This window comes from Scleropages formosus, chromosome 25 (assembly GCF_900964775.1).
Source record: "Scleropages formosus chromosome 25, fSclFor1.1, whole genome shotgun sequence".
Lineage (NCBI taxonomy): Eukaryota > Metazoa > Chordata > Actinopteri > Osteoglossiformes > Osteoglossidae > Scleropages > Scleropages formosus.
Window position 1 is genome coordinate 4,850,815 of NC_041830.1, and position 27,871 is coordinate 4,878,685.

At 39.2% G+C, this 27,871-nt stretch overlaps 1 protein-coding gene across 2 annotated transcripts in view; it reads right to left on the minus strand.

Moving 5' to 3' along the window:
- Positions 1 to 240: 240 nt before the first annotated feature.
- The window catches only part of mpp2b (MAGUK p55 scaffold protein 2b), a 94,950-nt gene continuing 67,319 nt past the window's right edge, over positions 241 to 27,871 (minus strand). Inside the window, exons 6-13 of one of the 2 annotated variants that reach the window (XM_018742132.1) lie at positions 23,702 to 23,929; positions 18,993 to 19,124; positions 17,525 to 17,627; positions 12,458 to 12,526; positions 12,011 to 12,172; positions 7,007 to 7,209; positions 2,449 to 2,577; positions 241 to 1,753 (exon numbers count right to left, since the gene is read on the minus strand). In XM_018742132.1, the coding sequence (XP_018597648.1) occupies positions 1,577 to 1,753; positions 2,449 to 2,577; positions 7,007 to 7,209; positions 12,011 to 12,172; positions 12,458 to 12,526; positions 17,525 to 17,627; positions 18,993 to 19,124; positions 23,702 to 23,929 (1,203 nt within the window). In that variant the 3' untranslated portion in view covers positions 241 to 1,576. The remainder of the gene's footprint in view (positions 1,754 to 2,448; positions 2,578 to 7,006; positions 7,210 to 12,010; positions 12,173 to 12,457; positions 12,527 to 17,524; positions 17,628 to 18,992; positions 19,125 to 23,701; positions 23,930 to 27,871) is intronic. The other variant, XM_018742133.1, reaches the window with a different exon arrangement.

Here is a 27,871-nt window from a genome sequence, read left to right on the forward strand (position 1 = left end):
CCTCTCTTGGGACAAGCAGTTGTTGACATCGGCTGGTTTTCCCAGTAGTGAAATATCGCTATATCAGACTTTTTCAGAATAACGGTTAAGGAATGAATTAGTTGTTAACTACTTAAGAAATTAATTAGGCAATGAACAATAAGATAAAGATTACAAAATAAAGCCAACTTAAATCACAAGTGAATGTATATCTTTGTGTGTAAGATACATTTGACTGTATAAATACCAAAGTTGCCTGGGACAGATGTAGGTAACAGATATATGTGGCTATTTTATGTTTTCGAGAAAAAATTTATTCATAAACAGCAGTAGAAATGTCTGTCTCTATTTACAGATATAAAAAAAACTGCCAAATCCATTAATTCTATGCTTATTAATTGGTGGGTACAGAGACCGCAACATCTATGCATGACTTTAAATCAAGTTACAAGAAAAAAAGTACATTTCACACAGGCATGTAAAAGTAACTAAAAATGTGACTGATTATAGTTTGCTTTATTTACAGGTTTGATCCCTCTACAGTTTCAGCTAAAATCTCACAGTTTAATTTAACCTCACAGTTTAATTATAATTTTGTCACAATTATACATTACAGAATTTTAAGTGACAAAACTACTTTACAAACTTTACACTGCTCCAAATTTCTTTGATCTAACATTACTATGATTACCTTAAAATTAACTAAATCCTCCACAGAATATTTAGTCATTACACATATGTATATTTCATAAAATCAGTAATAATATGAAACATGTATAGCTATAATGTTAGCTGCATGACTATATCCATTGTATTTATTAGAGTGATATTGATATATCACACACCAGTTCAACAGCTTTCGTAAATTCCACTGCACTTTTTGCACAAAAGGCACTGATGTATACCAGTATTATTCTTTTCCGCAGAATTTTGCCCTTAATGCACAGATGACGGTCATTCCAAAATATTCTATTATTAAGGTATAGTCTTCCCTTGGAACAAAAGCATTGCTATAAGCGTGTTACATCCAGGATTTATTTGGTCCAGATTTTAAGTATTATTCCTCACTGCAACCTGAAATGCAATGAATATTAATTTAGTGCTCCACTGTATAAAACTACAAACCCATGATATTCTTTAATTTATGGGCCATTAGTATGAATTCCATATGTATAAAATGTATGACCTAAAATGCCGTGTTTACCAAAAAAATATGCAGCACAATAATCCAAAGTATAAATAAAGCTCACTCAGACATGTAGACCTTCACACTTTACACCCACTCACAGACAGGACTGTACCTCCTATGAGTTCTTTTTCCTTCACAAACAGAGAATGTTTTGCTCTTAAAAATAAAATAAGAACACAATTTAAAAACAAGATCTGAAATTAAAGTCTACAGGCATTTTTGATCAGACAAAGGGAGTGATGTCTTAGGCAAATGGATTTGGCATCCACACGAGTTTCACAGTAAGCCTCTGACTACTTGGCACTGTTTAATAAGGGAAACTAAGTTTCCGTTGTTTTGATGAGAAAAGTTTGACTCTCTTCAATCATCCAGCTTAATCAGTTATCCAGCCATGTACTTACCTAGGCCCTAAAAGACCCAACTGACAGGAACCCACTGCTGCTCTACCCCCTGCTTTTCTAGTGCCCCCTTGAGCTTGCGGAAAGCATTCTCTAAATTGTCATTGATGATGGTGAGATCAAAATAATGTCCATAGGCCCGCTGGATCCTTGCACTTTCCTCTACTGTCCTCTTCAGTTCCGAATCCTGCCAAGAAAAACACACATGTTAAACCCTAAGACATACTAAGTTAAATATTCTCTTGATGAACTGGAAACAACACATTTCTATACCATACACAGAGCTGGAACTTTTACAGTAAGAACATTTTTTCTCAAAAGGGTGACATCCTGGTTTTGCAGTTGAGACTGAAAATTCTGTTTACACACAACATCTTGTTTAGAAACAGTTTAGTATTATTCATTCTAGGTACCTTCTACTATGATGTCAAGCATTCTAACAACAAAATATTCCTGCTTTCCACTAACTCTACATCTATAAATACATAGCAAAGACAGGAAAAAACCACACCTGAAAAATCCCAAGGCATACTAACAAACATTAACTTATGTATAGCAATAAAAAGTGGGAAATTGTTTTAATCTGCCATATCCAAGGGCTATGGTGGCAACTGTTGTGTCTTGGTGCCTCTACACACACAACAAAATAAGGGACTTGGAGAACTGGTTGCACATTTTTCAGTCTACTACTAAACTCCAAATATTAAAGCTAACACACACAATCGCTCCTCTCACCCTCACACACATCCACAAATCCATGTCAGGACCCACTCAATCAATCTTGCACAGATCAGAAGTTACTCATATACTGCAATAACTGTACTAAGAAGCAACAAAACTTCTGGTCAGCCTTCTTTATATTTTCTATACTTTTGAGCTTACCGTTAACTGCTTGGTAACCACACCAGCCTCAATGGCTGATCTGTTCATGGCCTTCAGGACCTCAAAGTCCGGTGCCTCAATGAACACAACATAGGGCAGAAATTCTGCTGTCCGAAGAATCTTGAGAGCCTGCAGGATTTTCCAGTTTAGTCAGATAATGTTACACATGTAGGTTGTGTGGCCAATGATCTACCTACATACTTGTAGGTAGATCATGGGGCACACAATCTTATGAAGATACACTCAGTTCACTTATACACCAGCTCCTTAATGCATGAATACTCCAGTTACATGTTTTTGAAAATAAATATTTTGTTTTACATTAAATGTATTCCACTTATGTATTATTTTCACTTATCAGTTTTTATCAAAAATTCAGTGTGTTGCAAAGCAAAAGCAACCTGCAACCAGGTAATAACTGGCAGTAAAGGCCACAAAAACAGAATAGCTGTGGGACCACGTTAATTCAAGTTGCTTCCATAGTATTTACAGCTCATGATTGGTGTTCAGGAGTGTCAGTTATCAGTAATAAGATGATGAATAAGTCAACACACACACAGACACTGGCTGAAACCGCTTGTCCCAAGTGGGGTTGCGGTGAACCGGAGCCTAACCCAGCAACACAGGGTGCAGGGCTGGGGGGGAGGGGACACATCCCAGACAGAACGCCAGCCTGTCGCAAGGCCCCCAGGCGGGACTCGAACCCCAGGCCCACCAAAGGGTGGAAGCCAAGTCTGCTGTATCACCGTGCCGCCCCAATAAGTAGACATTGAAGAGCATTTTGTGAAGACAATATATTTCTGCTTTCAGTCATTTTAAATTGTTTTCCCACCAAGTCCATCTATCTGTTGCGAACGCTCAAGCAAACGGGACAATTTGCTCATTCTACCTGCTTCATCGGTCAAGACTGTGAGAGTAATGTGAGAGCAGCAGCCTCTGCTTCTCCCAAGACACTGAAGCCATAACCCAAATTGGCAGATACCTCAACATCTGCCCTTATTTTACAATACACTCTACACAGACCTGGTCCATATCAGGCAATGGTGATATCTCATCTGGACTACTGTAACTCCTTGTTGTCTGGTTTTGTTCTGTCTTGCTACAGTTTGTAATTCATTCTTGTTTGTGTAAGATCAGCCTATACGACTTTATTTGTTGTCACAGTTTCAACATTATCACAAGTTTGGAAAAAAGTTAGGTTTTACAGTTAGCAAACAATGAGGAGGGTTCACACTGTTTCTTTTCCGGTGTAATTTGCCACACACCTTTCTTATTAAAAAATCTGACAAATCATAATAAAAGTCCAACACATTATTGAGGGAGGAGTTTAGCTTGAATCTGTGTGGAGGACAGGATAGCCTCTTTCTCTCCATCTGATCCAGAATGCTGTGGCACAAGTTGTGTTTGACTTTCCAAAGCATTCCCATGTATCTCATCCCTTCTCGTACAATACAATATGATTAAAGCAAGATTTCTCTGAAACTTTTTTTGCATCATAGCAGCTCCGTCATTCAAGGGCAACAACATTTCACACTGAGGGCAAATACACAAGCATATGAGAGGAAAAAAGCTGCCCATATCATGTTCAAAGCCCTGGTCACAGACATTTATAGAATCTCCCAATAACTTCAGTGTCTGATCACTCAACACACCCTAGCAAGACTGCTGCCCTCTGCCACCTCTGGCAGCTTGGTAGTCCCAATTCAAATGGTGTAGGTTGTCAATTTGGGCAATGTACTGGAATGAGCTCCCTCTCACTTAGAAATGCTGAATCCCTTTTAACATTCATGAAGGTTCTCAAAATTCTGTTTTCAGAGCCACTTCACTTCTGATGTCATTATATCTTCATGAACTTACACCATCTGTCTCAATCATATTTTTTATCTTATCAATTCTATTTGACTAACACACAATGCAAAAAGAGTGGTATAAGACAGTTTGAATGAATCATGTGTCTGCTTGTATAATTGTGAAATGCACTTTTTATACTTTGAGCTGAACATTACAATGGAGAAAAGCATCTGTTAAGAAAAGAAATGTAAATATAAATATTTTAATTTTAATGCACCTCAAATTTAATGAAAACCATTAACATAATGAAGAGGTCCAGTAAAGCAAGCCTATGCCACAGGTTCCAAGTTCTCCCATTCAAGCACAAAATACATACTGAGCTCTTAGTAGTTTGTCTGCCAAGTTTGGTAATGACAGTAATAATAATGTGCTTATTACTGGAGATTTGCTGGTTTGGAATGTCATGATTCGGAAACAGGTAAGTCAAAGTGTTAAAGTTAAGTGTTTCCTACATGCCAGCATATCCGAATTGAGGTTCACGGAAAACACAGGTGGGCATTTCGTAGACATGATGGATGCACAAAGCACAATGTAGATATGGGGGAGTATCCAAAAAAATGCTGGCAACACAGAACACTGTAGAATATTGGTTGTATACACTGGCGACTGTGTGGCAGACTGGGAGATGCGAATCGCTGTCACTGCCCAGCTGCCCAGCAACATGAGAGGGTATAGTATCGCGTATCACTTACCTGTGAAAAAAATCAAAATTCAAAATCTGAAGTACGGTTTCTAGAGAATGCATATCGTTATCGCTCCATCGTAAAGTCGAAAAATCCTAAGTCAGATCATTGTAACTCGGGGACCGTCTTTATATTTATTATTTTCATAAACCTCATTCTATACGTTGTGGAGGTGGAGTCGGTGCTCTTTTTTAATAATGAACTACTAATAACCCCAAGCAGTCTTGATGAATTTATGTTGTTTGACAACTTAGCCCTAGATCTCAAGTCTTTACCACTTAGGGACTGAATTTCAAGTAACAAAATGTGTTAAAGATTTGGGTGTTTTATTTGACATAAACCTATCATGCATGTTGCTGCATTGACTAGGCTGTGTTTCCTTCAGATGAGGAATATAGCTCAATTAAAGCAATTTTTATACAGAGAACATGCTGAAAAGCTGGATCATTCCTTTTTTCAAGCATGATTGCTCTTTTATTGGGCAGTCCATACCATAAACTAGATGTAGGTTACAGTCAGTACATAACACTGTTGCCAGAACTGTCACAAGAACTAGGAATTATGACCACATACAGTAACACTGGTTAAGTTATTGCATTGGCTTCCAGTTTAGAGTAGATTATAAAATGTTCTTCTTAACATATAAGAGAGTAAATAGCATTCCTCCAGTTTACCTCGGTGAGACAATTGATCTATGTTCCAAATTGCTGTCTTCATTCACCAGATGCGAGTTAACTTAAAGTACCTATGATTAATATGACTTCAGTACAAGGGTGTGCATTTAGCTAACACCAAAACTTTGGAATAGTCTGTAAAATGTTGTCAGGAATTCCCCTTCTGACTGATTTTTTCTCCTTGGAGTATCCAGCATAACTGATGTTGAATCCTCTTTGCTGCACCTCTCTATCTTGTCCTTCACTGTAAAATCCACTAGTCTCTTTATGTTGTTGATTGCCAAGCCATTCTTGCTTTGTTCTCAGTATCTTATGGTGGCCTGGGAACCACCAATAGAAAAGAGCATTACTTCTCCTTCTGACAAGACTGAGAAGAGCATTACTTCTCCTTCTGACAAGATTGAGGGGAGCTGATGAGTGCATGCCATGGTGGGCGAGATCAGCATAGCTGCACCTAGACATCAATTTACTGGTTTCTAGTAATGATAGCAGTATCATGAGCAGCGGTATTTTTTACTCTTCTCTGTTGGCTGTTAGTACTGATGCTCTTTTTCTGTCTAGAATGACCAACAAGAGTGAGCAGCCACTGGCACCTGGACCCCATGATGTTTATTTTTTCCTTTTCTTTTTGGTTGGAAGTTTTGTGCTTTCCTTTCCTCTGAGGCTAGTTGGCTTACTATACTAACTAGTTGTACTAGATAGTATAGTCGTTTAATGTATAGCTAATGTTTATCTATAGTAATCTATAGATAACCATTTATCTATATTATTACTTTCTTTTGATCATTTGTTCAGCACACACACACACACACAATGTCTACAACCGCTTGTTCCAAACGGGGTTGCGACGAGCCAGAGTCTAACCTGGAAACACAGGGCGAAGGCTGAAGGTGGAGGGGACACACCCAGGACGGTACGCCAGTCCACCGCAAGGCACCCCAAGCAAGACACAAACCCCAGATCCACCACAGAGCAGGCCCCGGCCAAACTTGCTGTACCACTGTGCCCCCTCCCCCTCCCTTTGTTCAGCACTTTGTTCTGTTTTAGTATTCTACAAAAATTAACGGAATTGAAAATATTAAGAGGTCTTAGAAAGTGTTTGTACTTATATAATTATAGCTATAAGAGCTTTTACTTAACCCCCTAAAAAGAAGCTAAACGTAAGCGATAAATAAAGATCTTCATGAATCCTTAAGAAGATCTATGGGAAAAAAACTGTCATAAATGAACCATTCCTCAAAGGGGATGTTAATGCCTATGAAATTAAACGCTTTGTCAATGGTCCTGAAAAAGGCATTCATTAGTGGGTTCCATGTTTAAATTGAGCTCTTAGTAGACTACGGTACACACCTGTGGGTTGACATCCAGGATGCATACTTTTCCAGTCTCCACGACCTCATGAATGGAATTTATCTTTGTACCGTAGAGGTTTCCATCATACTCGCCATGCTCGAGGAATCGGCCATTCTTGATGTCTGACTCCATCTCACTGCGTGACATGAACAAGTACATCTGCCCATCCTTCTCGTCCACCTTGGGCTTCCTGGAAGTATCTGGTTATGATCAAATGGATAAAGGAATTAATGACTGACGCAAAATTGTCTTAGTGGGGTTACTTTCTGAAAAAGTGAAAAATGATTACAGTATTTTTAGTTTAATTCTTTGAGTGAAGCTGACATTGACTTCCCTAGAGCAGCTGTGAGATATATACCAATCTGTCAATGTTCAGTTGTAGAAGCAATAAAAGCATGCAACAAATAGGTATGCAAGCTGCAAAGAAATGTAGAATATAGTAAAAAAAAAAAAAACATGGTACAGTTCCACTGAAATTTAAGGCACAGGATAATGTATATAATTCCTATTAGTGTAAATCAAGTTAGGATGTCAGAAAAAGATGCTAAGACTTCCACTGAAATTTAAGAAAGACACCAGATAATGTGCATAACTGTCCATTAGTGATGGACATGCAAGAAAGATGCAATTAGAAAATTAATCAAATGGTATATGGGTGGCACAGTGGCACAACAGGGAATGCAGACACCTCGAAGTTTCTGAACTGTGGGTTTGAAGCCCTCTAAAAGTAGTTTGCATGTTCTGCTTTTGTTCTTATGGGTTTCCCTGGGTGATCAGTTTCTTTCTAAAGATGTGTTGCAGGTGAACTGGAGACTCTAAATTGTCCATAGTGTTTACATTTATTCCCATAGCAGACACTTTTCTCCAAAGCAACTTACAACAAACACTACGTAGTGTTACTAGCCTGCACACCTTGTTCACCATGGTGACTTACACTGCTAGATACACTACTTACATTGGGTTACTCATCCATGCACCAGTGGAACACACACACTGTCACTCACATTATGGGTGAACCTGAACAGCATGTCTTTGGAGTGTGGGAGGAAACCAGAGCACCCAGAGGAAACCCACACAGACATGGGGAGAACATGCAAACTCCCCACAGACTGAGCAGGGATCGAACCCACGTTCTCTCGCACCACCCAGGCACTGTGAGACAGCAGCGTGACTTGCTGGGCCACCGTGTCGCCCTGTGTTTGAATATGTTTGTCACCTTGCTCTCTCTGATGGGTAAAGCACTTCATCTTCGGTAAAGGTTTCAGCCAAATATGAGGTAATATTTCTGCCATAGTGTGGCATTTGGTAATTGTTATTTATTACACAATTGCTAAGGATGAAAAATAATTGTGAGAAAATAAATCTGGTTTAAATTAAGAATCACGTGTCTCCATCTGTGGCTCTCTTTCTGCTAATGTAATGCACACATATTATGTATTTTCTATGAGATGTATGTCGCTTTAGAGAAAAAAGTGTCTCTTAAATGAATACATGTAAAATGTAAATGTAATGTAACTAGTAAAATAAATCATTTTATGTACTCGAAATATACTATACACATGAAACACAAAAACAAAGGGGAATCTAAGTACTAAAACAAACTTGTTGAAATTTAAGTTAAAACTAAACGTTATATAATTTTCTAAAAGTAAAATAAACTGTTAATGTGTGATTACATCAGTCTGAACAATAAAGTGGATCTCTAAATATATTTAAATTGTTTTTAAATTCAGCAGACAAGGCCTGAAATAAGGTAAGGCTGTGAGAGAACTGCGAAAGTAAGAGTCAAACTTCTTAAAATATAAACTCCTGCATAGTGTTTTTATTTCTAAAAGACGAAGAGTCTTTCAAAGCAACGTATTATACTGTTTATTATATATTATTTTGTCCGGGAGGAGCAGAGTACGTAGTTCATTAGAAGATGCGTTGTGATAGAGAGAGTAAGGCCTGGGACTGGAAGTTGCTGGCTCATTTGAGCAAACAGCTCCAGGTGCGCCAGGCTATTCTGCCTACTACGTTGTGACCCGATATGGCGTTATAACTGGACAGCGAGCGGATAGTGTATTTCACAGAGTTAATAGTGCCATCTGAGGGTACTACTGGGGAGGCATTTGAATAGAAAATGTTAAAGTATGTGGATTTAATGGCAGAAGCAAGGACCCACAGGTGGCTGGCACACGTGAAACCAGTTGAGGTGGGCATTAGAGGGTTTGTGGCTAAATCAGCTACATTGCTCCAGGTAGAATTTGGTATTCGAAAGCCCTTGTTAAGGCTGGAGCTCATTAAAGGAGCTATCTGAGACTAACGAGAAAGCTACTCGGTGGTTGTGGATGAGAAGCAAGGAGGTTAGTTAGGGCTGCAGGTCAGAGGGCAGGTAGAGAGGAAGGTAGTTTGTGGTGGGGGGGGTGTAGAGAAACTTGATGATAATATGTAGTGGGTGTAGTGGTGGTTAAGAATGTTTGAGTTCTGGTAATGGTTTGTGGAAGTTATGGGTTTGCTGTGGGTAGAGGGTGTCTGGAATGTGTGGTGGGGGATGGATCTGAGCCCGACCTCACTTTTGTGCCTTCTCGAGGTGTCATGGACGTAACTCAATGAAATATCAAAGAAGGGAGATGCCTACTTGATTACCCAAACGAAATTCCCATGCTGGCACTCTGAGTTGATGTAGTGTTTGGGGAGGAGATCAAGCCTCTTAGTTCCAAGGTGCGGTATTTATGAGGGTACTGTATTATGTGATGTTTTGTATGGAGCTTTATGTGCAAGGTGCTGATCGTCAATGGAAATGGGCCTAGTGTACAGCCCTTGATATAAGTACATGGAATGTAACATCTTATCCTATGTATGTTGAATGAATGTAACTGACTTTCATCTACTATGTCCACGACACTAAATAATTTTATTCAGTTAATGTGTGTTGTGATGTTACTTCATGGGAGGCGTGGTGGCACAGTGGGTTTGGCCTGTGCCTGCTCTCTGGTGGGTCTGGGGTTTGAGTCACACTTGGGGTGTCCTGCGATGGACTGGCGTCCTGTCCTGGGTGTGTCCCCTCCCATGTCAGTCCTGTGCCCTGGGTTAGGCTCCGGCTTGCTGCGATCCCGCTTGGGACAAGCAGCTTGTGTGTGTGTGTGTGTGATTTTATTTCAGACAAATGATAGGCAAGATCCATATTTTTCTTATATCTATTAAGAGACAGCCCCAGGAACTTATTTACAAATTGCCACCTGACATACAAGGGCTCTGGCCATCTCACTAACCTACAGGAAAACGGACCATGGTGTGTGTGTGTGTGTGTGTGTGTGTGTGTGTGTGTGTGTGTGTGTGTGTACAGTGCCTTGCAATAGTATTCAAGTCTTTTGAAAGTTAGTCTGGATTTCAAAATATACCTACAAATGTTCTCCTAACCACTATTTTTACTGTAATCCATTTCATGCTACCAGTCTATTTTAAAAGCCAAAATGAATTATTTGTCTTTAGATATTAAAATGTAAAACTGAAATGTGCTGCTTGTATAAGTATTCATAACCCTGTGCTCAAAAAGCTTAAAGTGGCAAATTTTTCCCTCACAAGACACATTTGGTTCTTACACACATGGGCTGAAACCACTTGTCCCGAGCGGCGTCGCGGGAAGCCGGAGCCTAACCCGGCAACACGGGGCACAAGGCTGGAGGGGGAGGGGACACACCAAGGACGGGACACCAGTCCATGGCAAGGTACCCCAAGCAGGACTTGTGTCGCGCTCTCAACCTCGGCGCAACAAGGAACACCTGCGGTGGCTCATGGAACAGATGCATAAAAGGTGTGCGCAGAGTAGGGTCGGACGGGAAACCTTGTTCAGCCTTGTTACTCACTTGTCTTTCGTGCATCTGCCTTCTTACCTTTCCCTGTCCTGCCCATCCTATTCCTTGTTCACCAGCCCCTTCTTCTGAATCCCTGCGAATCCTTGGTATTCCACGACCTCTCACTTGTCTCTTCGGATTACGGCTTTCGGATTATCCCTTCAGCAACGTATGTTCATCGGTGACCCTTCGCTTGTCCTGTGACCACGCCTTTTGGATTCCCCTTAATAAACGCCCTCAGCTCTGCGCTAGGGTCTGACGGCTTACTTCCTGGATGGAGTCATGACAACCTGAACCTCAGACCCGCCAGAGAGCAGGACCTGGCCAAGCCCACTACACCACCGCGCCCCCCATTTGCTTCTTATTTGGGTGTAATTTAATGATTAGTTTCTACTATGAGCAATTAAAGTAAAGGTCACATTTTCTTGATAGAAAAATCACTTTTTGTTGTGCGGGGGCATTGGCCAGATTGTGAACCCATTGTGAAAACAAAGAGAAAATGGTCAGGAAAAGGATATATTTAAAAAAAAAAAAAAAAAAAATCAAAGTGCTTGGATATTCCAGTGAGGACCCAGCTAGGATGTGGAAAAGGTGTTGTGGTTAGATGAACCCAAGATAGATTTGCCCCATACATAGCACTTTGAACTTTGGCTGAAAAGGTCTAACACCGCCCATGCCTTAAAATCACCATCCGTCCCGTGAAGTATGGTACAGGCAGCACTATGCTGTGGGGGATGCTTTTCATCTGCACCGTCTGGGAATCTTCTTAATAGTGATGAAGAATGCAAGAGCGCATGGAACAAAATACATGGAAATAACGGAAGAGAACCTGTTCCAGTTGGCTCAGAAACTGTTCGTGTATGTGTGTGTGTATATACTATATACTATATACACTATATACACACACACCAAGAACCTGATATGTGATCTTGTGGGTTGCGGAGATGGCCAGAGTCTTTCCCCATCACTACTGACAGAACAGCACTGATGTTGTTCTGCAAATATTCTTTTTGTTATGCATTTAAAGAAAATATGACAAAATATAATTTATTTCTAAAATTCATGCAACAAGTACAAGACCAGTTACGAAAACAGCACTGAAATGCAGAGTATTTTTGTTAAATGGTGACACGGTGCATTTCTCAGCGCACTGGAGTCTACTCACAAGGAACAGTGGTGCCGTAGCGTTGCGGGTCTGACACCAGCAGCTTGTTCTTCAGGCTGCGCCGACCAACCCCTTGTGCCCCGATCAGAACCAGAGTCTTCCGACGGAAAGGCGGCATCTTTGCAACTTCCTCATATATCAGCAGCTCGTGTCGATCAAACTCTTAAAGGAAGAGCCACAGCAAGATCATATTAGCATTTATAATTATATTTAATATTGTGGTTAAAATGTCTCGCCGCTTAAGCAAGTTATGGGACAGCTGGTAGCGTAGTGGTAAGAGCTGCTGCCCTTGCACTCAAAATTCGGAGGCCGAAATCCTACTTTGCCTGCTTTTTGCCTGTAGGTAGCTTAACATTGTAAATGGCTTTGGAGAAAAGCATCAGCGAAATAATTAATTGTAAATATTATTTGAACAAATATACAGCACACACTATTGAGTCCTCCCACCAGCATTCTTTGTTGTCAGGTACATCATCTTCTTCTTCTTTTTCCCACCCATTCCAGCACAGAGGGGACCTGTTACGGATGCAAAATTTCCATAAATTAACCTCCATGGAAACTGGATAAAATCTAATATTATGCTTTCCAGATCCTAAAATGGAACGTTTCAGTAACAGGAGTGCATGCTTTGTGCATATAATGTACCATGTTAGATATCCTGTGTGTCAAATGACCTGATCTTAGCACTAGGTGGCAATGTCATGCAAGCCCAATAACTCCAAAATGTTCCTGAAGCAGAAGCTTTTGAGAAATACTAGGCTAAGTACACGACAAGCACAGTTTAAACAAAAAAAAAAAAAAGAGTATTTTAATTATAATTAATATTTTTTCACAGAAGAAATGGCATTTTTCAAAATTTTGTTATAAAACTTCTGTCAATATTTAATGCACGGTTGCTCTGTGGGATTTTGCCACACTCCTTCAAGGATATCGGGCTCAGTCATCTCATCATCAATTCCAAATTCCTGATTATTCCAGCTGAAAATCATAAAAAATTAATAGCAAAAAGTAATTTGGCAGATGATAATCAGTAATACTCAGCACATTCAACCAGTTCTGGAAAGGCCCTTCTGATTCTGGTTATACAAAAAAAGTGTTTGCTAGAGGCATAAAACCGAGCAACTGGGATGGGATGCAGTGAGGCAAGGCACAGAGTAGTAGGTCTAATAAATAAAAAAAAGACTAAAACTGTACACCGATCAGCCAAAACATTAAAACCACTGACAGGTAAAGTGAATTACACTGATTATATTGTTACTATCACCTGTCAAGGGGTGGATATATTAAGCAGCAAGCGAACAGTCAGTTCTTGAATTTTATGTGTTGGAAGCAAAAAAAAAATGGCCAAGCATAAGGATCTGAGCGACTTTGACAATGGCCAAATTGTGATGGCTAGACCACGGGGTCAGAGCATCTCCAAAAAGGCAGGTCTTGAGGGGTGTTCCCAGTATGCAGTAGTTAGTACTTACCAAAAGTGGTCCAAGGAAGGACAACCGGTGAACCAGCAACAGGGTCATGAGTAGCCAAGGCTCACTGATGTGTGTAGGAAGCGAAGGCTAGCCCGTCTGGTCCGACCCCACAAAAGAGCTACTGTAGCACAAATTGCTGAGAACCTTACTACTGGCCATGATAGAAAGGAGTCAGAACACACAGTGCATCGCAGCTTGCTGCGTATGGGACTGTGCAGCCACAAACCGGTCAGAGTGCCCTTGCTGACCCCATCCACCACTGAAAGCGCCAACAATGGGCACGTGAGCATCAGAATTGAACCATGGAGCAATGGAAGAAGGTGGCCTGGTCTGATGAATCATGTTTTCTTTAAGATCGTGTTGACGGCTGGGTACGTATGTGTCGTTTACCGGGTAACCAAGAAACTGTTTACTGTTTACCGGGTAAACCATGGAAAGAGATGTCTTCTATGGCCAGAAGGCAAGCCACTGGAGGCAATATGATGCTTTGGGCAATGTTCTGTTGGGAAACCTTGGGTCCTGGCATTCATGTGGATGCTACATTTACGTTTTTTCAGTTAGCAGACTCTCTTCTGGAAAGTCCCGTCCTGGGTGTGTCCCCTCCACCTCCAGCCGTGCACCCTGCGTTGCCAGGTTAGGCTCCGGTTCGCCGATGTGTGTGTGTGTATGTGTGTTTCCTGCAAAGTGATGTACATCTCACAGCAAATACAATTTGTGCATTACATTAGGAAAAAAAGAGACATAGTTGCAGACGTGACTCTTAAGTACAGTTAGTTACTTTCCACCATATGCACCAATGTTCATCACACGAGCAGCTGCATAAAACTCAGCATCGATTCCTGATCACCTTCCTACTGTTTAAGTTTTTTTAGATACACATTTACGTACATTACAGAAGTAGCTGCGTAAAGGCTTATCCAGGCATGATCTTAAAGTTATGGTGCATGAACATTTACAGCTTACATGAACTTAAGAGATCATGGGCGAAGTGAGTCTGGAAGAAGTGACAAACAAAAGAGAGAAAATTATAAATCTCAACAGATAGACATGGCACTGCTCGTTCTCAAAAGCCCGTGGTTGGAAAAAAATAGGCCAAAACATTTTGACTGATTCAAAATCATCAATTTCCATCAACAGTCTTGTCATTTCAGCCCATCATGTTCTAAAGACATGGAAATATGGAGTTCATTTTCATAAAAATTTTATTATCTTATGATGGACCACTAACTACAGAAAACTGACTGTCTAGCCACTTATTCTTTCATGAGTATGTAATAAATTTATTTATCTGAAAGTTTTTTTGTGTAATCTTTTGGTTAATTTAATTTCTAAGCAAGTATCCAGAGTATAAGCAGAATATATGAATCAGAGCTGGGCAGCTGGTCTCCTATTGGAAGCAAAACATGAGAAGCAAATTTTCAAAGTTTGTATGTGTGTCATACAAAAAACAGTTTCAGTTCTCAGCTAAATTAACTTCTTAATGCAGCACCTGATGCACAGTGTAAATTCTAGCAGCAGCTTCACAGTATAAAGACTAAAAGCACAAAGTAAAGGGAGTCTATTTGCAGTAGTCCAGAGATGGATGCCCCGAATACTATGCTAACACTGCTCTCAATTTCACTTTCTGTACTATAACATGTTCCAAAAATGTTTGACAAGAAAGCTTTCACCGGCAACTAAGCACAGACATGTATTACATGTAACATTGTTGATTCATATGTGAGGCTGTAACAATAACCTGTAATATCTAATGTTTTACCTCCTCCATCCTATTTAAATTTCATCATGGGCATCTAGAATTCAGTCTGCTGTAAAGAGGGCTGATTTCATATTGGTCTATGTCTCCAAACTCTCTCGGATCACCTCTTTTATTTCTTCGTATTAGTTTTTCAGTTGGCTGCTGATCCTGTTTTTTAACCCTTCTGTTTCTTGTATTCATCTAACCCTTTGAAATGTCTGGGTGATCATTAATATTGCACTGCACACTGATGCTCAGATCAGTTGCCTGATGCTGGGACTTGATGACTGCTTTACAATACTGACTGGGTCAGTTGCTTTAAGACTTGTCTTTACAGACATTAGTTCTGTGTTGCATTGACAAGTTGGTGTCCTAAGTTCTTAGACTCTACTTTCACAGGTCCACTGTAACAGACTACCATGTGGGCAATCAGTTTTATTTTTCTCTTATTTCATCCAGAATTAACTGTAATCTGTAGCCAATTATCCCGACGAGCTTTCGCCACCTTCTCTTCTTTCTTCTCAATTGTTCCTCTTCCTCCTCATTCCTCCACATTCTCTGTTGATGAATTTGCCTCATCCTTTAGAGACCAAGTCAATTCCACAACAAGATAAAATCATTTCTTTCCCATCTGTAACATCCGGACGTGATACCGACACAGACGTGTATTACTGTAATGTCCGGACACAGACATAAGGTATGATGATTCACATGCAGAGTATATTTACAACTGCACAGTGCAAACTGGAAAATACAGTGCAGTGGTGATATAATTAACAGAATAAAATGCCACAGAGGGTATTCCTGCAAAGGCAGCAAATGAAACAGGAGTACGCGAATGGAACGCGGGGGTGTCACAAAATACAGGAGTGGAACATGGGACCTGGACAGGAGTAGTGAAGTCTGGTGCAGACAAGATAGGAACTCAGGACTGGAACATAAACACCCATGGAATAGGACTTGAGAAACTACTGAGTATCCCATGAAAGACAGTAGAGAGCAGATCAAGAATCCGCAAGAGGGTACGCTCTTTGTTACTTTTACACCTGTGGGTTGCTGCTCATCATATTACCAACAGGTGTGCGGGTTTGGGTTAATGGGACAGAGTTACACCTCCAATGGTCAGTGAAAGCATTACTCATCTGGATCATGATACAATCTATGCCAGGATACCTCTAGTAAAGCTTCATTCCCTTAACAAATCCTGTAGTATCACCTCTTTCCTCTTGGACATCTCTTCTTGGATAACTACCTTCTTCACTTTAACCTCACAAAGAGTCAGACCCTTCATCTCCTAGCAGGTCTCTCCACCTGTCGGTAACTCTCGATCAAAGGGAACAATTTGCTTATTTCACCCATTTCAACAATCAAGATCCTGGGAATAACAAGCATCTGATCCTGAACAAACCTGATACCGCAGATACTGTATCTCCTGTACAAAATCCACAGGATCCGCCCTTATCTCACAATATACTCTAGACAGCTCCTAGCCCAGGCCATGGTGATGTCTCACTTGGACTAGTGCAAGTCCTTCCTATCTGGTTTTCAGACTCTGCTCTCAACTATCTCCATCTAATCCCAAATGCTGTGGCACAAGTGGACCTGCCAAAGCATCCTCATGCATCTCCCCTGCAAATCTCTCTCCACAGGCTTCCTGTAGCTGTCCCTGGTTCTGTTTTTGGCCTACAAGACGATAAAAGGATTTGCACCTAAATACTTACAACACCTGATCACTCCCTACACCACAACAATACGCCCATGCTCCACTTCTGAGAGCTTGGTGGTTCCACGCATAAGTAGGCAGATACTGAAAGTACACAGGTAATCTGTTTTGATTCCATTGTGGTACAACAAGCTCTCGCTCTCTCCTAGAACTGTTTATTCCTTTTCAACATTCAAGAAGGGTCTTAGAATCCATCTCTTTCAGACACACTCCACTACAGATCTCCTGTTGCTCCACAATCGTACATTACACCATCTGTCTCAGTCACAATCATTGTATTTTCTATTAAATCTCTGGACAGCTATCTGTAGAATGTATGACGGCAAAACAGTGGTATTGGACAGATTGATTCTTCTGCAATAGTAGAATGTCTGCAATGTTTTGATTGATAAATGTTCCGTGCAACCTGTTTAGAATTTTTTAATGTGGGTAAACATGAGTAACATTCTCATGTTACTTTGGAGAAAAGTATCCAATGAAAGCTAAACGCAATTGTAAGAGTGGTTAAAATGAGGAAATTGTTATGTTTTTCATCACATCTTAATGTAACTCTAGCCGCGCAGATGAGTTGCCGGGGGCTGTACCTGCAGCAGCAAATTCCAGGTCCCTCTTTACAAATGCCTTTCTCTTCTCCTCCAGGAGCTGGCTGGGGATGAGACCTGCACTACCGCCCTCAACATGGCATGCCTGCAACCCAGAAACATATTTTACATCCTCTTTAAATACATAATTAAAAATCATATTTTGATGTATTAACTCCAAATGTATACTTCACATCCTCATTTCACATCCACAGTTTACCCTCCACAATTCTACAGTTTACAGTGACAGTTGCTCTAATTTACATTCGACAATAATGTTTCACATTCATATTTTACATTTATATTTATATCACACATTACTATATCTACAGCTATGCTGGACAAAATGTAAAACCTACAGTCCTGAAATAACTCCCAGAAATGTTCGATAATGTTTTCCATCATTGTCATCTAGTACAGTTAAATGCTGCATCACTGTTTGGTTTTCAATTTTTTTAGTTTCTGCAGTTCTGGCAGGTGTTTAGGAGCAATTTTCCACACTGGGAGACTTTGGAAAAATAAACAAGCTCCAGAAGGGCAACTCCAGCAGGAAGGAACAAGAAGCATAACATCACCTGGCTGTTAAATAAACCCTGAAGGGGTTAATTTGGAATATGCAGAAACCATAATAATCCTCTCATATGATAATGTGCATTTCATTGTGTATGTAATTAGTGAGTGGCAAGATCAAAATAGCTATAGAGACTAATAGAACTCAAGCTTTTGTTGCTCATTAAGGGCAGACACAACATCCTGAGCTTGAAACTGACTGCAAATCAAGAACCAGGGGAGACAGGTAACGCCTCTATGCACTGGAAAAGGCTAAAGCGCAGATGAAAAAAACAATTTTAATCATCTGGAGGCTGGAAAGCCTTTGATAGGCAGATCACAAAGCCCACAAGTGACCCAAAAGAGGTGAATCAATGGTGGAAAACTGTATTCATTCACAAAGAGATTTCCACATGTATCCTAGTGTCAAAAAATTACATAACAGAAATTACAGACACTTTTTGATTGATGTTTGGGCATATACTGTGTTTATAATGTTACTCTGCTTAGGATCCATTTTGCGCATATTTTATGTCTTATCATGTTGCATTATTTTATTGTATTTGGCTTTTTAATTTGTATTTCATGGGTCAATCATGATATGACTTATAAGCTAGTCTTATTCCACACAGAACAAGAATGATATATTTATATTCAATTTTGTAATACACCATTATTTTTTGGCCAAAAGGCTAAAGTGAGGGCTTCAACAATAGAATACAATGAAATTTTTCTTATTTAGTACTCTGTCCTGAAGGCAGAGCACTTTCACAGGTTAAAGGTAAAACAAAAGACAAGTGACAGACCAACATATGTAACACATTTCCAATATTAAAAAATATATACCATTTCCAGCAGTTTATGTTAACCTCATTGACATGAGATTAATAGAAGATTTGCTGAATGGAATCTGATAAATTACCTGCCACCAGTTGAGATCCTCCTGGTTGAAAATTTGCAGGATGTCTCCACTGTTGAACTTGAGGCCTGCCTCTTTGCAGGGGATGAGGTTGTCGTGGATGGGGTCATAGTCAAAGTGGCACTTTACAAATGCCTATAGCAAGAAAGAGAGTGCAAAGGTGTATATCAGCATGAACAACTTATTTGTTCTTGAAACATACTTCTGAAGGGGTCAATATATTAAATGCCTGCGGAGATCCTTCTCTTTCAGATCTTTCCACTTAATATTTTTATTTACTACCAAAAGAAAGCCCCTACCTAGATATATTGTTAAATCTCAGATATAATACACTGTTTTTACTTAATTTTTTTAAAGTCTAGAGGCAGAGTACAATTTTCCAAAGTTGTGTTCAGACTGTGGGTTGGCAAGAGAGTGCCATGAACATCACACAGCTGCAACATAGTGGCAAGACAGAAACAATGCTATATTTTTTAAAAAATTATATTTATATTGTGATTATTAATAAATATTGACAGTATAAAGATATATATATGAATTTAGTGCAAATATTTCCTTAAGTTTAACAGATGAAACCCTTCTCACGGATGCAAAAATAAAGACAGAACATTATACAAGAAGTTGTTTATTAACACAAGTATTTGTAGAAGAAAATGTACAGAAAATATACAAGTCTTATGTATACATTTATATATTTCTATGCATTCTATACATATATGTCTATAAATATATATATATACAGTATATTCCATATATATCTAAAACCACTCAAAGCAAACATGCAATGTTGAATTCAAGGCTAGCTGCCTAGTTCCCAATTGCTTTAGCATAATGCATTATCTTTTAATTTTTCAGCTGCTCTAGCTACATGCACACCAAGATTTCATGGCTCTGCATGAATTATTGAAATATTAAACTTATAATAAATGTAACAAATCAGTATCACTTTAAGTATGTAAAGTATAACACTGGTTAGAGCACTTCTGAGCCAAATTTAGTAGAGACTGACCCAGAAGTAAGACTTCACGTTTTGATTTTTACATTATAGCAAGACTTGAGATCTCAAGTGTACAATAGACAAGGTTGTACAATATACCCAAGATTATACTGTATGGTCACTGCAATCTAACTTTTACCAAGCATCTTTTTTATACTGTAGACTTTAAACTGGTTTGATTTCATCGTCAAAATGAAAATATTAAACTGCCTTCCATTATGGTGGCATGCTATCTTCCAACCAGGTTGGAGATTCTTCACAAAAACTTCCCTTTCCACCAAAACACTGAGCACTTACAAAGATACTTGAAAAGAGGAGAATAACAATAAGTTGCCAGGCACTGTATCCATGACAACAAGTCTCGAGCCTGAGTAAACTGTAGACATGCAGCAGTGGAGTGAAGACTACAAGGACAACTGGCCACCGCCCTCCTCAACCCTTGTTCCCCACCACCCCCTTCCCCAGGAGAAAAACTGCTACTGCTTGGAAAGAGTCTCCCTAAACACTACCACAGTTTGTCAGCTGCCGCTAGGCATGGGAAGCTGTCGACTCAGCCCACACTCATTTTGAGAGCAGAAAAAAACTGGCACAAATGGGTCCTTCAGTCCATATGTCACACACCGCATAAAAAGATGGCTGTTTCTAAAAGCTCAAGTAGACACTGTGCTCTCTTTTTGTTACTGGTTTTGAAGGCAACAGTTTGAAAAAGCAGGTTAAGAAAACGGTACACTGAAGATGCGTGAAGTAAATGCAATACTACTATAAACTATTAATAATACTGTAAGAGCATGACTAATTTTAAGTTTCCTTGCACGTAAGATTACCTAAAAGTAACTCAATTTGCATTTATTAAACAACAACACCTTGCCTCGGGTGGTATTTTAACATTAGAAGAAAATATCAGGTTGACTATTGTTTAGTAAAATGAAACAACAGAAGCTATAATGATCTTGAGGGCAAGGTGCAAGCTACTGAATTTACAGAACTCTGAGCCATGGGGCAGAAATCCAATCGTAGCACCTGCTGCCCTGTCCCTTTCAATTAGAATGCTTTCACCGACTATGTGGAAAGACTCCCGCTTCACTGCAGGACAATCACCCCCTCCAGCAAGTTAAAGGAAGCAGGCAGGCCAACCATTACAGGTGAAACTAAAAAACCTATCCGTAATTGGGCCTCCATTAAGTGGACCACTGTCACAGTAAACAAAAAGTCTGCACTGTAATTATGCCAGTATCCAGTCCTTGATAAGCAAATATGGGAAGGAAACAAAGTATTCCACTGATAAGTGTTCTGAGTCCCTAGTGTGGTGTGAAAAAACAGTATGTTCAAGTAGTTAATATGTTTAATAATATGTTCAGGTGATTAATATGTTCTAGTTAACACTTTTTTGACTCTTCTGTTTCAAGTTATTAACACAAACATCTACATTAGTGAAAGTCTAATAATAATAAAACCCTAACGCAAACACAATGCAAATAGCTAACTACGGAAAAAAAAAAATCAATCAGTAGTGATGTTCCAAGTTCAAGGAAAGATAAAACTTTGTAAGGTTAGTCACATTTTCTGAACTTGCTTTACTCAGTAAGTCTACTAGCCGTAAATGGAAGTAGTGCTATCAAATAGGGCTAAAGTGGTACAAAAAACTACCCAGGTTTACTTCAATTTGTGTACACAACATTCAAAAAGTTACATTCAAAATTAAAGTACAACGAATGCCAAATAATTTCACTGAATTAGTACTGAAACACTGGTTACATTATCATAGGTGATTATTTGCCAAACAATAAACTGGGTGCAGCCTTTCTAATAAAGGAAAATACATAGTTCACCAAAATGAACTCGGCAAATTACAACAGTACATGCAGCATGACATGCATATTAATAAATATTAACATGTCTTTCCAAACTTTCTAAAGCCGAGTTCTAAAATTAAATTTTAAATCTAAGCTTTACAGTAAATTATATTTACTCATTTAAAGCTTTTTCATTTGCTTTTAAGCAAATCAGCTGTCAAAGATTGTTAGGTAGTATTTAGCTGATGCCTTTGTCCAAAGTAACTTGCAGTGCTACATACAGTACAATAAAGCCCCTACAGTCATTCACCTGTTTATGCTTTACAATAATTTAACACACAATACTGGCAAGTTAGTGTGACCAATTCACCTGAAAGACTGGAAGAACATGTAGACTCCACACTGACTTAATGAGGATCAAAACCACATCCAACTGTTTCAGATCAGAGACACTGACAACAAGCTGAATGTCACTCATAAACCACTCTGTTGTGTAGAGTAATGAGAAATGACAGAACTTCTGGGGCACATACAGGAAGGAAACTGGAACAACTAATAGGCCCCGCAACACCAACTACACGGCCCACTCAGTGTGAAACACCCACTACACACCGCTCCTCCTCATACCAATATTTGTACCGAAAAATACCATAGTACAACATGAGGTCCAGCATTTTAACTTAAATAGCATGATGCTGATAAGGACACACAGTTAAGGGTAATGAGAAAGTGAGTGAAAAACTAAGTTATTCTCAAATGCTTGCTATATTGACAGGTTTCTAAAGCACAAACAGCTATTTCTTACTACAGTCCATTAACTAGTTACTTACCAAACAACTAACCCTAACCCTAAGAACAATTTAGAACTCTTACAAAACCTTTTATGCCTACATAAACACATTCTTTTAAGTTCTACCACTATTTAAACTTGAATGATGGAAAATATAAGAGTAGTAAACTGCTTCATCAAGAGTAAACAACGGCCAATTAAATCCGCAGAGGACAGCAAGTAAGGAGATTTTACTGAGGTCACATTGTAGAGATGATTGATTGTTTTTAAGGTGAGACTGTGAGAGAACAGTTTGTGGAGCTTGTTGCTTGATCTTGGACTACAGATCATGGAGGTCACATATGCATGGCTGCCTTGAGCCCCCAGCCACGAAATGCCCTTGCTTTATCCTATTTTGTACCTTATGTCCATCACTCTCATGATACACACGTTTTTCCTCTTTCCTAACATATTCCTAACTGCCAAACCTACCCAGTAACTAAGCTATGTTATGTAAACATATGGTAAATGTGACCGAAACTGTAAGTAGCCTACACCCACTCCAAATGCATATAAGCAGTACACTGTTTTTTGTTTGGTAAGCCTGCCTCCACAGTGCTGATTTAAGTGCTAAAATGTTGTTCAATAAATTTCTGAATGAAACTCTATTGCTTATATTGCTAAGTAGTGCTAATAAAATTCCACAGGAAGACATTTTTTAAAAAAAATGAAAAAATTCAAAAGCAACAATAAATGGGTATATAAATGTAACAAAGTAATTTTGGTCTTTACAAATGTAAATGAATAAAAGTAAAAAGTATCAATGCCAGAAATTTCTCAAAAAATAATTTTTTTTCAGACATTTATTTAAGCACAAGCAGCATGGTACATTTATTCTGGTACTACCAACCTCTAATCAGATGTATGAATGATCAGCCTTCAGATGAAAGAAATTTATATAAAACTGTTTAATTCAAATAATATTACAGAAATAATCCCATGTAAAACACCTTTCATCACAGTGTGAAAAATTAAAGATAGGTGCAACATTTTGGCTAAAGCTATGACCAATGTTTCTAATTCTGAAGGACTACAGGTCTTAAAAAAGAAGGGCGAAGGTGACGGTGAATACTGGAGAAGGACAGCAGTTCACCTGGCGTGGGGTGTGGGGTTCCTGGTAGCTGGGCAAGATCTTGAGCACCACACTGCCACTGGCCTCCTTCAGCATCTCCTGCAGCACCTTGGGGTCATTACCCACCTCCTTGCCATTCACCTCTTTGATGATGTCACCCACATGGAGCAAGCCCTGCTGGTCAATCATGCCGCCATGGAGAATGCGGGCAATGACCAGCTCACTGTTTTCCACACGGAATGTCACTCCCTATCATGAGAAAGGACAAATAATATCCTACTTTAAAATTAAAAGTAGTTTTCATTCCTGTTCTGATGATAGACACATTGATTTATTATATTTATGAAGGGCGAAACAACAAGTTTCGGCAAAAATGGTGGTATTCGACAAACTGGCTCTGCTGCGAGAGTAATGTGTCAGCATGTATAACTGTATTTGAAATGCACTCATGTTTACTCTGAGTGGTAAGTCACTTTGGAGAAAAGAATCTGCTAAAGCAGTGGGATTATTCAGTGTCTCTCTCTCTGCCTCTCACTGAGCAGCTTGCAGATACCAGCCCAGCAGAACCAGCAATGAAGAACCTTTGCAATCTGTTGACACATTGGGTGAAGCTTTGGCACACAAAAAGAATTGGTACGCTAGTTCTCTTCATGAGGAAATATTAAATATTTATATTTAATAATATTTTTAAAAATTATTAAAATACTAGACAGTACAACTACACTGCTTTCAGGAAGTATTCAGACCCCTTTGCTTTTTCCACACTTTGCTGTGCGGTACACATTTCAAAAGAAATTTAATTCATTTTTTGACATGCAAGACTAAATAAAACACCTTTTAGAATTTTTTGCAAATAGATTTAAAAATAAAAAACTAAAATCCTTCATTAGTATTCAGAACCTTTACTATGACACTCCAAATTCAAAACAGATACGTCTTATTTCTTTTGAACATCTTTCAGGTTTCTCTAGATCTTCACAGTAGTTCATGTGTTGCAAAGTCACTTAATTGGGCCTGATTTAGAAAGGCACATACCTTTCTTTATAATATCCCAAAGTTAATCATGCATGGCAGAGTGAAAACCAAGCTATGAAGTTCAAGGAACTCTGTATTCCTCCAAGATAGAATTGTGTCAGTGCATAAATCTTGATACGCACCTAGAAACATCATCATCTGCCATTTCTGCAGCCTCAGTAACAACTTTAATAGTCTTCCTCCTCTGGCTGCCTGTGATATCCAACATGGTATAGGTTCTATACAAAAACTACCCCGCAAAGTTCTTGCAGCCTACTTCGATGGGCACTCACCTTACTTCCAGTCTTTTAAGCAGCACTAAACAAGCTCATACTTCCACCATCTTCATTTCATTAGCATTATTTATCTGTTCTTACCAAGGAACTCAAAAGCTCCAACAGACAACTTGCTTAGAAGCTTCTAACAGCAGCATAGTGATGGCTAGAAACTTATGTTGCCTTCCTAAATCATGCAGCAATTTGACACTGTCACCAGGAGTCCTGGATTGGCACAGATTACTCATTCTGCTCTTTCATCTTACTTTATAAACACTATGGTCTGCCATGCCGGATAGTAGGTCCTATTGAGAGCTATCCACACAGCAGTCCTCTAGATATGTGCACCTCATCCTCTGATACAGCTGCTGAGGAAATGCTCCTGTGTTGCTCTCCACAAACAAAATGGGGGGTGATAGATAATTAACATTTTACTTCTTAATTATTCAGAAAACCTACAAGGAAAAAAGTTTAAAATTATAAAAGGCACTGTAAATGAATGCATTGCAGAGTCATCACTGCAGTTAGTGATCACACAAGTAATGATCTGCTTGACAGCTAGTAGTATAGTGGTTGGTGCTGCCACCTTTAGACTCAAAGATTACTAGTTCAAATCCCACCTCCAGCTGTAGTACATTAAGCAAGGTACATATCCTAAAATAGCTCCAGTAAAACTATCCAGTTGTAAAAACAGGTAAATAATTATAAGTTGCTTTGGTGGAAAACATCACCTAAATGAGTAAATGTATGTAATGTACTTTGCCTTGTGTGCTCCTTTGTTATAATATACAAGTTTTAACATACATTTATTCATTTTGCTGATGCTTTTCTCCATGTGCAACAGTCCACGAAAGGAGGGTACTGCTTTCTACATTGTCACAAGTCCCACACATATTTCACATCAATGTTGCTTCTGGCAACTGGAGTAAGCACCATTACTGTTACAGTTACATTTACAGTGTATTCAGAATGTATTCAGACCCCTTCATTTTTTTCACATTTTTTTTGTTGCAGTGTTGCTAAAATTGTTTAAATTAATTTTTTCTCTCATTGATTTACACTCAATACTCCATAATGACAAAGCGAAAACAGGATTTTAGAAATTTTTGCAAATTTATTTGTCCCTGTGGAACACCAGTTGAGATAGGCTGAAGGGATGACAGGGAGCCATGACAGACCACTTGATAAGATCTACCTGATAGGTAGGACACGACCATTTCAGTGTAGTTCCTTTAATGCCAAGTTGTCTAAGAGATTGGAATTCGATGGCTGCTAGTGTCAAATGCTGTAGACAAGTTGAGAAGGATGAGGACTGAGGAGATTGAGGCCACCCTAGCACACTGGAGAGCATCTGGTACTGCGAGGAAAGAGTTAGTTTAGATTGCTGTTCTTTTTCTTTTTTTGTTACATAGGGTGAGTAGTGTAACTAGGGAAGGGTTCACTTTTGTTTATTGTGTTGGCATGTTTCACCCCTGGAGAGATGGCTTATGGGTTGCCAATAGTTAATAAACCAGACCCCATTGCAGTCTAAAAGAATTGGTGCACTTTTTTTCTGGTGGCAGTCAGTATCAATAACCTTGTATAGTAGCCCAACCTTACACTGAGCTACAGCATTGCACTTTCATATCTTGCATTATAGTACAGGCATCTCCTGGGTTACGAACGTCCAACTTACGTACAACCCCTAATTACAAACCACCACCCCCCCGTAAAGCCTACTATATTAAAAATTCGAGTTACATACAATAATTCGTAATAACAAACGGGTGTTACTTTGCGACATACATCAAAACATTGCGCGTCTACAGCAGTTCATCAGCTTGTGGGCGCGTGAGCCTGAAGTAGGACAAAGACTTGGTTCTTTTCAGTCCGACCAGATGGCTGTTAACAGTGTCTTGTATGTTACTGCATTTGGCTTTAATTTTTTTGTTTTTAACCGTCCTAACCGTGACACCAGAGCGTAAATGTGAGACAAACATTTCATTAACTGATGTCACAACAACATGAACCATACCGAACTGATCGGACTTACCTCAAAATCCAACTTAAAGACAGATTTAGGAACGGAACTCGTTTGTAATCTGGGAACTGCTTGTAGCAGTAAATAAAAATCCTAATTCAGAGGGCAATATCACTGGTGGGTTACGCAGGCTCGATCACAAAAGTAAGCATTAATGAAGCTATAGGTACAGTTTTTGAAATGTGCCGTTGTTTGCTGGATATGGCATTAACCAAGCAGGGCCTGTATAATAGTAACGAAGAACAGTTATTTTAAGGTGCATACTATTGTAAAAAGTCTTTACAACACTTTGTGCAGAAATGTTGTATCAGTAAAGCCAGTAATTTAAATGTGACAAAATGGCCTTGAGTATAAAAACTACTGGGTGATTAAAGAAATGTGTTCAGGGAACACATCTCTTGAGTGCGATTAGCAAACTTTCAGGCTGGCCCTAGTATATCAAATTTGCAGGTGAGCATGGTTCCTGGGGGCAAAATGCTAGTATGTGACGGCAATCAGTTCAGCAACCTGCAGGCCAAATTGGCACTGCTGCATGGCATTCTATGCCATGTATTTTTTTCTCATCCGTTCCCAAATCATGGTTATTCTAACAACATTAATGCCAGCTTTTGACAAGTCCCTCTCCTCCCTTCTCATGAGCACACACAGATGTTCTACCCCCCAATATACTGCATAAAGCTGCACGGTCAGAATGAAAACAGAACTAGTCAATCATATAGCCTAAAGTAAAAGAATTTTACATTTATTTGTTTAGCAGACACTTTTCTCCAAAGTGATGTACATCTCAGAAAACAATACAAAAGTGTATTATAAGAGATGGGGAGAGCTTTATACAGACACGTGTTTCTGCACAGTCAGTTTGTCTCATACCAAATGTGTTAC